Here is a 12,796-nt window from a genome sequence, read left to right as displayed (position 1 = left end):
GCAAAATGCTGTCTGACTTTGACCAGGCTATAAAGGACTAGTGGTGGTGGCTACTGCCCCTGACTAATGCCATTCGCACACTCATGTTAATGCCCTGCCAGCTCTCTGTCCAGGGCAGTGCCTTTTGTCACACCTCTGACAAGGGTTCTGGATCTGCCTTTCTCTTATGTAGTTTTACAAAGTAGAAAGTTTCCAAATGAAAAAAAAAAAGGGGGGGGGGGGCAACCAGCCAGTTTGGTTGCAAACCAGGTGGCCCCCATCCAGGTGGTGGAACTAGCTTCAAAAGCCAATACTACAATACGTTGTTTGAACTGTTTCTTGTGGTTGGATTTTTTTTTTCCTCCCCACAGTCTTATGTGAGATGCTTGGTTGTCTTGAAAACGAGAATCTTGACAAAGTTAATTACATCTCTTGAAAAGGTCTGAATAAATGGATGCATGCACATATGCACAGCATATGTATATTGCACAGCATATATGCACAGGTGTCTGCTGCCCAGTGGAAAGTCTCTGATGCATGAACAAGTAAGAATGAAGTAGTGACTCACAGGATGTCTTTAGTTTTGCTTCTGAGAAAGCAATCAAACCCTACCTTGTGTAGTGGGGTACAAAATGATTCATTGAAGGGTTAGGTTGGAAAGGACCTTAAAGATCATCTATTTCCAATTCTCCTACCATGGGCAGGGACACCTTCCACTAGACCATGTTGCTCAAGGCCTCATCCAACCTGACATTGAACACCTCCAGGGAGGGAGCATTCATGACCTTCCTGGGCAACCTGTTCCAATGTCTCACCACTCTCACTGTAAAGAATTTCTAATATCCAGTCTAAATCTCCCCTCCACAAGTTTCAATCCATTCCCTCTTGTCTTATCACTACAAGTTCTTGTAAAAAGTCCCTTCCCAGCTTTCTTGTAGGCCCCCTTCAGGTACTGCAAGGTCACTATAAGGTCTCTCCAGAACCTTTTCTCCAGGCTGAAGAGCCCCAATTGTCACAGCCTGTCCCAATAGCTTCAGCTATGGTGCTCCAGCCCCCTGATCATCTTCATGGCCCTCCTCCTCCTCCACTCCAGCAGCTGATGTCCCTCTTATGCTGGGGTCACCACAACTGGATGCAATACTCTACCTGGGGTCTCACAAGAGCAGAGTGGGGGGGAGAATCACCTCCATCATCCTGTTGGTCGCCCTTCTTTTGATACAGCCCAGGATACAATTGGCCTTCTGGGTTGCAAGTGCACATTGCTGGCTCATGTTGAGTTTTTCATCGACTGATAAACTCCAAAGCCTTCTCCTTGAGGCCAGTCTTGAGCCACTCCTCACTCAGCCTGTATTTGTACTTGGGATTGCTCTGGCCCAGATGTAGGACCTTGCACTTGGCCTTGTTAAACTTCATGAGGTTGGCTTGCGCCCACCTCTCAAGCCTGTCCCAGTCCCTCTGGGTGGTGTCTCTTCCTGCCAGTGTGTCAACCTGACCACACAGCTTGGTGTCATCCACAAAGTTGCACTGAATTCCACTGTCCATATCACCAACAAAGGTGTTAAAAAACACTGGTACCAGTATGTAGCCCCAAGGGAAACGATGTCACTGCTCTCCATTTGGACATTGAGCCATCGATCACAACTCTCTGAGTGCAACCACCCAGCCACTTCCTTATCCAGCAAGTGATCCACCCCTCAAGTCCATACTTTTCCAGTTTGGTGACGAGGATATCATGAGGAACAGTATCAAATGCTTTACACAAGTCCAGGTAGAAGACATCAGTTCCTCTTCCCTTAACCACTGATGCTGCAATTCTATTATAGAAAGCCACCAAGTTCACCAGGCACGATTTGCCCTTGGTAAAGCCAGGTTAGTTACTACCAATCACCTCTTCTTCATTTTCTGTATGCCTTATCAAAGCCTTCAGGAGGCTCCATGATCTTGTCAGGCACAGAGGTGAGACTGACTGGCCTATAGTTTCAGGATGCTCCTTTTTTCCCTTTTTGAAGATGAGGGTTATGTTTCTCCTTTTCAGGCAGCAGGAACTTCACCAGCTTGCTATGACTCCTTGAATATGATGGCAAATTCCTCTGCCAGTTCCCTCAGGGTGCACCTGTGGGTGCATCTTGTCAGACCCCATGGACTTGTGCACCTTCAGGTTCTTAAGATGGACTCAAACCTGCTCTTCGCTTATAGTGGGCAGATCTTCCTTTTCCCACTCCCCACTTGTGTCTTCCGGTGCTTGGGTGGTACGGCTTGAGTTCTTGCCAATGAACACTGAGGCAAAGCAGTCTTGAGCACCTCGGTCTTCTTCATGTCTGTTGTCACCAGGTCTCCATTTGCCTTTTGGAGAGGCCCCACTTCATCCCTATTCACCTTTTTATCCCTGATATACCTCAAAAAATTCTTCTTATTCCCCTTTATCTCCCTAGCCAAGTTTAATTCTGTCTGCACTTTTGCTCTCCTCCTCATGGGTTCCCAAAAAAAGATCAGATTAAAATGAGATCATATTAAAAGGTGACTGTAAGAAGTCATAAAGTAAAGTCTGAATACCTCCAAAATGCTCCCAGAACCTGGCCATGTAGCCAAATAGACTAGGTAAGGATGGCATGGCCAGGACTGAAATCTCTGCAGAGTCCTTTAGCTGCACAATGAGGTATGTTCCACAAAGCCACCTACCCTTCCCTGGTCTTGCACACTGGCAGTGGCTGGGTTAGCTTTCACACAAAATCCACCTGCACAAACTTACTCTGACATTTTTCATTACATAGCAGAGAAACATTGTTTGTGCTCTTAATGATCACTTAATGAGGTTTTCTACAGAAAAAGCCAGGTGCTTATTAAGGTGAGCTCATTCAGAGGTAGCTTCTCCAGCCCAACGCCCTCCAACAATCATATCATAAACATTAAAGAATGGGTACTCAAGAGATCTGCACACAAATTAAACAGAATTGTTTGTCCTTAAAACTGATCTCAGATGTTGCTCTTTTCCACAAATGGGAGGTGCTCCATATGTCATGAGTTACACTAAAACCACTCCCCAAACCTGTTAGAAACCTGTATCAGAAATGTAATAGAAGAAATACTAAAAGCATGTTAGAAAGTGCACAATAGAAGCACATAGTAGAAACAAAATCTGATGGAGATAGGTGGGCCTTTCTGACCCCAAAAGTTTATAATTTTATCATTCTATAGCTGCTTACCAAGTTTCGCAATTTAAATGCAACAGACAATTGCTACAGTGATCAGCAATGAACATCTGTACTTTAAATATTAAAAATCTCAGTAGAGGAAAGACCTGCTCACGAAGGTCCAAAGGAGTGCCACAAAAATGATCAGACGGCTGGAACACATCTCCTATGAGGACAGGCTCAGAGCTGGCATTGTTCAGCCTGGGTAAGAAAAGGCTTCAAGGGAGACCTTACTGTAGGCGTCCAGTACTGAAAAGGTGACCACAAGAAAGATTGGGTCAGACTTTTTAGTAGGGCTTGTTGCAACAGGATGTGGGGTAATGCTTTTAAACTAAAAGAGGGCACATTTAGATTAGATGCAAGGAAGAAGCTTGTTACCACAAGGGTGGTGAAACATTGACACAGGTTGTCCAAAGAGGTAGTAGATGCCCCATCCCTGGAAACATTCAAGATCAGCTGAGCAACCGGACCTGCTAGGCTTTACCATACCCTCTTTTCAGAGCTGATCTGCATTCCAGTTGGTAAAAACACTCCTGTTCAATGGATGAGTTTGCAACCTACCATTAATTTATTAGAACACACTTTCAACAGTTTTCTACCTGCTGTCTGCAGATTACGGGGGAAAGGAAAAAGGCATACACAGGTCTCTGAGGAGAAGAAAAACAGTTACCAGCATGTGAGGTGTCTTCTGTATCATGCTTTGCTCATGCATCTAACAGTGAGTTTTTCAGCTTGTTTTGGTTTTGTTACATTTCAGTGACACAATGGACCTTGGAAAGAGAGGAAGAATCCACCACAACATGAGACTCACCTGCACTCTGCTAATCATGGGAGCATTCTGTGTGATGCCTTTCCTCTGCCACAGCCAGATTGACCCACTAGCTCTTGGGCGAGCAGACCCCCACTGCTGGGAATCCTCCTCAGCTCTTTTACTGGAGATGAGGAAGCCTCGCATTTCCGATTCTGTCAGTGGCTTTTGGGACTTCATGATCTTCTTGAAATCATCAGAGAACTTGAAACACGGGGCTCTGTTCTGGGACCTGGCTCAGCTCTTCTGGGATATCTATGTGGACTGCGTGCTCTCCAGAACCCATGGCCTAGGAAGAAGGCAGCTAGCAGACACAGAACAGAAGATTGCTACTCTACATTCCCAGTTCATGGGGAGAAACCAAGGTTACTACTCCTTTAATACATCTCACTGGCAATAATTAGAACTAGAGGGAAAGAGAAGGGTTACAGGAATATTGTGTTATGTGGGGGTAGTACAAAAACAGGACAGTGCTGCACAATTTCCCCCCACTTTCCCCAATCCAATATAGAGCTATGTTCATGGTCAAAGTGATCGCAATAAAAATCTGACCTCCAAATAACCTGAACTCTAATGACAGCTATTAAGTTTCAGTTTGGTGGGGAAAAAGGGCAGTGGAAAACAAAGCAAGCAGCACAGCAAGTGATCATACAAGGATATTCTTCCACAGCAGCATTTTTACCACTGCTCTACCAAGGACAGGCTGGTTCTTAAGTCCTCATTCTGAGAGGTGCATCACCCCAGGAGTGCATTGCACTGGTGCTGCTGGGGAGAACAGCAGCCTTTCAGCAGAAGAGTAGGTGGCTTACTTGCCATCTAGTAGTGAACCACTAGGTATTTCCCATTTCCATACTGGTAACTTTGCCCAGCATAAAATGGAAACAGACCTAGGACTCAGATGTGTGCAGGCTTTCAGACACAGCTTCAGGAGGAAAAACCTACCTATGACACTAAATGCCGCAATTCCTAATCTCCAGGTTCCCAGCCCCAGAGCTGAATCCCTAGGCTTAAAGTAAGTGTCTCCATATGTGGTAAGGTGAGAACTGGCACCTCGAAGCAGGATCTGTTAAAGGCTTGTCACTTATCCTCCCCATTCCTAGTAGGAAGATAAAGCATAGCTTTTCCTAAATCTCACTCCCTTCAAGGACTTCAGTTCTGATCCTGCTACCAACAAACACATCCTTCCCTCGAGAACGTCCACCTTCAGAAAGGGACAGGAGTTATAATTTGAGGGAGGGGTGGAAGTGCTGGTGCTATCAATAACAGTGTAGCACACTGGGCCCACAGGGAGAAGGCAGAACTGAATGGATCCAGACCTTCATCTCCACTTCTGAGATTGGTGTATTAGTTACTAAGATATTTGAGAGAAACATCCATGGCATTTACTCATTACAGCATCTCTTAAAAAAAGGGGATTCGAGTCCTTCCTGTCAAGTTCTTCCACCCCAGGGACACTATACCACTGGACAGGCCAGCTCTTGCCCCAGCCCTTAAAATGTCTTGTGTATTGAAAGGTAAAGATAGGATTTGAGACAGAAAGGATTGAGAGGTCCTTAACCCCATTACCTACAGAGAATGCTAGCCATTAAGATAGGACATAGGAGTTGTGTTTGAATCAATTGCCTCAGACTGAAGAACTACTCTTACATACAGGGCCAGTTTCTAAACTCTGAGCCAAACAACCACTATCTGCATTTTAAAAGCAAGGCACGTATCCTGTCCTGCTCTGCAAAGAATCTGAGCTATCACAGAGCTCTGAGAAGATCTTCCCTTTGTTGAGATACACTGATAGCAGAGAGCACAGAGCACCCTTCTGGTTCTCAAGTGGCCTTAGCCATCACAGAAGCAACAAGTTGCTCAGTCCTGACCAGAATGATGCACTTTTGGCTACAAACGGAATGCAGCATTAGACACTTGAGGCAATAGCACTACTAAAAACTGAGATGCCCACCAAGTTAAAGTCCCAGATTAATTTTTGTTTTCAGCATTGTAGCTTTAAATACCACTGTTTAATTTCCCTCTTAGCCTTTTGTTTACATCTGGCTCTTCATGCCGATATCACACCAGTTTTCCTAAAGAGCTTTTGTTCCAGCCAAGATTAACAGCCTGATGTATTTTGAACAATCAAATAACTTTTTAAAATTTTATTTAGACTTACTTTGGTTTACTCCTATACAGAGAGATTTTAAGCGCTAAGTGTTCACACTTTAAGACAAACAATGATTCCTTCCCTTCTCTATTCTTTTACCTGTGTTGTGAACTATAATCAGATAATCTGTTTCTCTGAACAATTGATTAACATCAGCCAGTGGCAGGCAGCTTATAGCAGTCACAACCTAAATTTTACTTTTTGAAGGAGCTATCTAACCTGTCATCCAAGTCTCACAGTCTCTTGACAAAGCTAGCTGCTTTAATCTTTCTAACCCTACTGCCTTGTTTAGTCAGTGAAAGCAGAAATCAGTTGTTAATAATTGCAGATAGAAATCACATCCCAGCAAATGATGAGTAATAGAATTACACCTTCTTATGTGTAAAGAGATGTACAAGCCTATCTGCTTAGCCCAAAGAGCAGCACTATCAGCATCTGAGCAACCTTGTGTACTTCACGTCTAAATGGGCAAGTATGAAAAATTTCCAGAGGCTTGTTCTAGAAGTTAAGCAATAAAACAACGGTCTCCTTTTCAGCTTTACCATTGTTTTTGCAACTCTTGATAGGATCTTTGTTGCTCCATATTGAATTTTTCCATCTTATCCTTCTGAAATGGCCATAATTTTAATCTGATTGTGGGTTGTAGTGGGGTATAGTAATAATAGTAATTATTATTATTGTCATTATTGCAAACAGGATCATAAATCAAGAGCAGCCTGTGAACTCCAATCATGCTAGTTCCTTAAATACGTAATTGACTCAGAAAAGCAAGACAGAGTTCTGGACTTGGCAAAGAAATGTTGATCTTAAGGTGTTGTTATTCTAGTGTTAGATTTCAGAACTAAAGGATAAATCCCATAAGGTCATTGTGAAAACTGAGTATCAGGAACTGAGCTTTTCTAAGACCAGCCCTCCAAGCAAAAAAATTAGTGAAGTCCTTGGTAAAAGGAATCAACAGAAGTACTGAACAGAACTACTTCATCCCATCTAGGGAAGCATTTCCTCAGTTTCCCCATTTTACCCTCCTGGGAAAACAAGTCTATCTGAGCATGCACCAGGACAGGGTTAGAAGTATCCCAAGTCCAGACTTAGAGCCTCAAACACTGTTTTCTGAACCAGTCTACTCCTGCCAGGTTCCTCACTGTAGTCACTAACAGGTCTGAAGATACACTTCAAAATCCACACAATCCGTGAAAAGCACCACAAGATCAAAACAGCTCTATAAGAGTTATCTAGCAAACTCCATCCAGCTAACATCCTAATTAGCCCAGCAGCAGCCATAGATATCATGCAGAGAAGTTAGTCAGCTTTAAACTGAGCTATGTAGGGAGAGCCCTTTACAGTTGCTTAGCTAAGGCTAAGGCATCTTCAGTAACTCATCGTTTCCCCCTAACAAAACCCAAACACTCTGAAAAAGCAGGCTTCATAAAAAAACCACATTTCAAATATATCCCAGTACTGGAGTTAGACACATTAAAGCTGTAACAATTGTCTCTTAATGAGCCAGGGAGGCAAATCCTGCTGTACTCTGCATTTGAGGCTAGTAAATAAACAAGTACTGTGTTGGCCAGTTACTTTTTTCCAGAAAAGCCTACTAGCTTTTGGGAAACACTGCAAAGAAAATGCCCTATCATTCCTTAAGGAAACAACGATGTGCTACTGTGTGAGAGATCTCATCCAGTGTGCAGGGAAGTTGATGACAAGCTGGTGACTCAGAAAGACTGTGATCAGACTTGAATGATTACAAGTCGAAGAGTTTTCAAGGGAAAAATAGAGAAAAATTCCATGCTTAAGGAAAAGATCAAAGCAATTTGTCACTGAAGGAAAATTTGCAAATAGAGCTGTTGCCAAAACAAGAGGTTTAAGGGGACCAGCAGCATCTAAAGATGGAGGAAACATGGAAGTGGGAAACTGAATATTCAACTGCTCTTTGCTGTTTGGAAATTGATCACTTGTATGTATTTTCATTTCACTTTTCAGGGATATTTCCTCATATTCAGAGGTCACCAGCTCTGAAGAAGAAAGGCTCATTTGAAGATTTAAATATTCGTGAGCATAAGAAGAAATCTGCATTACTTGGAAGAATCATTGGACAGCTAGGGAAGAAGAGGGAACTACACATTTAGTCAAATGATTTGTAGATTTATTTTTTTTAACTACTTCTCTTTAATTTTTCCATTTTAGTCCCCATGGATGTCAATTTATATGGTGGAAGAAGGCCTATAGCTGAGAGCAGTGTATCTCTGATTCACTTGGACTTGTGGAGTTTTTTTAACTACCTATGAAATCAGCCTCCTTAATAAACTGCATGATTTATAAGCAGTTGCCTATTTTAATCTGTGTGTATGTCAGGCTTTTTGTAATGCACATGACCTATTTGGACTATTGTCTTTTGGGTGCCAAATCAGTAATAACTGATAGTTCAATATGATATAGACAACCAGAGCAGAAAGTTGCCAAAAACCTCCACTGTCTTCAAGACAGGATTGAGGTTGAGATGGTGACGTTTTGTTGTATGCATAGCTGTACAGTTGTACAAAGCAATGACTGCTGAAGGACATTTTGCTATTAAAGTAATACTCATTTTTATATTTAAAGATACCTTCCAAAAATGTTTTCCATTTTCCAGCAAGAGTAAAATGGTTAACAGATTTTATCAGCTCCTCTGTTTGCTTTCACATGGTATTTTTATAGTATTTTCCCTCAATTTTTAAGCATTAAAAACACTATTTAATATTTTACACATTCTCAGTTAAAGTGTTTAATCAGCATTCTCCTACATAACTTGAATTTGCTGCTTTTTTTAGTTTGCAAGTTCTTTGCAGATAAATCAATTTCCTCTGACTGTTATTGATAACTCTGCTATGCAATTTTATATTAAACTCATGCACCGAAACATTGGGCAGATAACATTTGATGCTTTGATGAAACATTTCCATTGCCTGCCTGGCTGAATGCAACTACAAAGTTCAGCTTCGCAGGGCAGCTACATTTGGAGGCTCATTCTAAGTTTCTTTCCTTGAGCATGTGGCAATAGTTAGCTGCCTTTTTTTTTTTTTTTTTCCCCAAAAGCCCAAAGTAAAACTCATTTGTTGGGTATTCATCAGCTTGCAGAAACAGGTTTAAGTAGCAAAGGCGTAAATAAAAATCTCAAAATGGTTACTGGGTGTGAATGAAAGACATTTAAAACATAGTCCCATTGGGTGAAATGGATCTTATAGAAGCAGACAAAAAAAAAACACCTGTGAGAGAGCTCTCAACTTCAATGGCACTGAATTTGTGCTTGAAGTCAAGCGTACAACAAACCATTTAAATGTTCAAGAGGTGAGGAAACACTAAAGCAGGATGAGCACAGGAACACAGAGTTTAGTGTACTCGGCAACACCCACCCCGCCACGTCTGCCTCTGTTTGCAACAACAGTGCTCTGCTACCATGCAGGAGGGAGGCAAGGGTATTGTTACAACAGACCTGCTCGCTCCTGATGTTAATTGTCTAAATTACATTAATATATCTAAAAGCCCCATTGTGCACAACTTTGTATTAACATGAAGAGACACAGACCTCACAGATATTAAGTTCAGCAACTGACAATGTGAGCATTAAGGGCTGTATGCCTCAGTTGAGAAGGATTAGTATTGTAGATCAGATGTTACCTGTTCCCACTTGCTCTCAAGCTCCAGCAGATGTGAACCCAAGCAGATTAACTGGACAGGTACTGTTTATCTCAGGTGGTCTTCCACACAGCCGTTTGGGAGAGGCTAATTCTTCCATGTTAGATACATCCCACTTGTAACAACAGGATGCCCAAGGAAAGGGCTGCTGGCAGCTTTCTTCCTCCCTTTAGATAGAAACAGAAATGGTGAAATACCACTATGGGCTAAGCTGATGTTTAGCTTAAGCAAATTTATAACATTTTTCTGCTTCAGCAAGCTTTTTAATTAACAGGCTGTAGCATCATTTGGCCTTTGAGGCAAAAAAAAAGATAAAAATAGAGGAATCTACAACATACATCACAGTATGGAGAACATTTGGGAATTGCTGATGTAAAGGAGATTATCTGTTATTAATATGCTGAAGTAAAAAAAGGGGATGCAATTAATTACATGTGAAACTGTGAGCAACATTCCTAAAGGAGATTCCACATGACCATAAGCAAAAACTTTTTCATTGTGAGAGTGACAGAACACTGGAACAGGCTGCCCAGAGAGGTTGTGGAGCCTCCTTCCCTGGAGACATTAAAAACTTGCCTGGACCTGTTCTAGGGTTGGATTAGATGATCTTTCAAGGTCCCTACCAACCCCTAACATTCTGTGATTCTGTGATACTGTGGTGAGCTTGGTTTTGCAGATACTGTTCCTGGCTTAATGTTTCTTTGAGTGTGTCTTGACTGATTTTGCCTCATTGTCAGCTGAACTGAGTTACAACAAAATGAAGGCCTTGGGATTTTGTCCTTTCATCATATAGGTACCTGGAAGATAAACTGCTTATTAGTATGGGAAAACACTTCCTTCAGTCTTTATACACTGCCCTGAACTATGAGGCCATGATGGTTCAGGGATATCTATTTGTAAGAATTTGTGCTCCAGATATGTTCTATGTTGCCAAACTCTATTTGTGAGCTCCTTGTTTCCAACCAATTTGAATTCATTCTGATGAGATTCACTCTGATGGAGATTTAAAGCCTCATCAGAAGCTGATGGATATCTTCCTAAAATCAATATTTAATCTCCTTGGGCCATTGTTTGTAGCTCTTGGGACTGGTATATTGCAAAAGCTGCTAAGCATCTACCTCACACAATATTCTGTTTATGTGATATGCCCATATCAGGCACTTTCTAGTGACCTCAGCACTATTTGTTTTCTGGGGTCCTTCCCCCTCAATTAGTTTCTTTGTTTTTCACCCTCTTCATCCTTCCTTTGCTAGGGAGAAACTGCTTGTAAGCTTCCAGCTAACAAGTCGCTATCTCTTGCTGTAATTCTTCAGTGTTTGCAGTATGTGTAATTAAGACCTCCTGTGACCAAACTAGCAGAAAGCACCAGCAATGTTCATTACCATCACTACTACAGTATAAAGTCTTTCAAGAAGGTGGTTGAGGTGCTACAAACAGAATCCAAGATTTCTGGCCATTTTAATGAGTCGACAGACTCTTTATTTGGGTGATTATTATTCACTCTGAAAAATAGAAGTCCAGGAAAATCTATGTGGAAAATTAAGCATTCTGCTGAGCAGCTTTTCTTAAGTACTATTTTTTTGGTTTGCTTTGTGATCATATCATCCTACACCCTGTTTGATTACACATCAAACAAAGCTTCAGAATATGTAATTTACCTAACTTTTCTCCCAAAGCGTCCAACAACATTTTGCCTTCACACAAACCAAACTAATTTTCCTAGTAATCACTGAAAAAAAATACTGCAGAAACTAGGAGTATTTTCTCTCTTGGAAAGGTGGTATATCTCCAGTGATTTATCTACAATCCTTTGAAGTATGCACATCTTCGTGAACCATAACTGGGTTTGAGCCCACATACATGTACTCCTTCCCTAATTTTTATGTTTCCAGTAGAAAAGTACATGGATGAATCTATAATCTTTTCTCTCTGAATTGTTTCAAATTTTCAGATATTTAAAATAATTATGTGTTTTATCAGAAAAAAAAAAATTCTTGTTGCAAAAATCAATGAGATACAACACAATTCCAAGGAAGTAATTTGACCATGGCATACTAATGGTGAAGGACGAAGGGTCTAGAGAACAAGTCTTACAAGGACCGGCAGAGGGAACTGTGATTGTTTAGTCTGGAGAAGAGGAAGCTGAAGGGAGATCGTATTGCTCTCTACAAATACCTAAAGGAGGCTGTAGTGAGGTGGATGTTGGTCTCTTCTCCCAAATAACAAGTGATAGAACAAAAGGAAATTGCCTCAAGTTGCACTGTGTGAGTTTTAGATAGCACATTAGAAAAAAATATCTTTACTGAAAGAGTGGTCAAGCATTGGAACAGGCTGCCCAGGGAAGTGGTGGGAGTCACCATCCCTCGAGGGATCAAAAAAATATGTAGACTTGGCACTTTGGGATATGGTTTAGTGGGCATGGTGGTGTTGGGCTGATGATTGGACTTGATCTTAGAGATCTTTCCCAACCTTAATGAGTCTGGAATTCTGTGAAAAACTAAAGAGAAAGAAATGGGTAGTCATTTGCACTGCTGAGTAACCATACTTAGTGAATTTGCCATTAGTTCATTAGTCCCATTAAGCTGTCAATAAAGAAACAGTTAACAATCCAAGTAAATACAACATCTGGTTACATTTTTTAGTACTCTGGAAGTTTTAGATATGTTTTATCAAATACAAAACAACCACAGGAAAAAGTTACTTTCCTCACATTTTAGATGCTACAGGTGAAATTATATTCATATTAACCATTACATTCTTATTAACCATTCTACGGTAATTTATGATGTAATCAATAATGTGAATGCTCTTCTATCAATGAACGCTGGAGGGCCCTTCCAATCCCTACCATTCTATGATCTTATGATTTTAAGACAATCAAATTCCTTTAAATGTTCAAAGCATATTTTCCTTTAAATGTGAATTCAATAGTTTGGAAAAATACGAATATTTAAATACCAAGCACTGAGAAGTCTGACAATTAAGACCATATCCCTT

The 12,796-nt window shown here is 41.2% G+C and overlaps 2 protein-coding genes across 3 annotated transcripts in view; one reads left to right on the top strand and one right to left on the bottom strand.

The window, feature by feature from the left end:
- The window catches only part of KLF7 (KLF transcription factor 7), a 412,385-nt gene that overhangs the window by 243,427 nt on the left and 156,162 nt on the right, over nt 1-12,796 (bottom strand). The gene's annotated exons all lie outside the window — the stretch shown is intronic.
- Nucleotides 3,935-8,253, top strand: FAM237A (family with sequence similarity 237 member A). Its single transcript, XM_009899090.2, has 2 exons — nt 3,935-4,343; nt 8,108-8,253. Exons 1-2 carry the CDS (start codon nt 3,935-3,937, stop codon nt 8,251-8,253), a joined length of 555 nt encoding a protein of 184 aa, XP_009897392.2.

Source organism: Dryobates pubescens, chromosome 2, assembly GCF_014839835.1.
Source record: "Dryobates pubescens isolate bDryPub1 chromosome 2, bDryPub1.pri, whole genome shotgun sequence".
In the NCBI taxonomy this organism is placed as follows: Eukaryota; Metazoa; Chordata; class Aves; order Piciformes; family Picidae; genus Dryobates; species Dryobates pubescens.
The sequence above is the reverse complement of the archived record's forward strand: the minus strand, read 5'-3'. Positions and strand labels throughout refer to the sequence as shown.

What these genes read in the sequence shown, in the direction of transcription:
- FAM237A (XM_009899090.2), top strand. Translation starts at nt 3,935, where the DNA reads ATGGACCTTGGAAAGAGAGGAAGAATCCACCACAACATGAGACTCACC. An exon ending in GTTCATGGGGAGAAACCAAG is followed by an intron (nt 4,344 to 8,107) that starts GTTACTACTCCT and finishes TTCACTTTTCAG; the next exon opens with GGATATTTCCTCATATTCAG.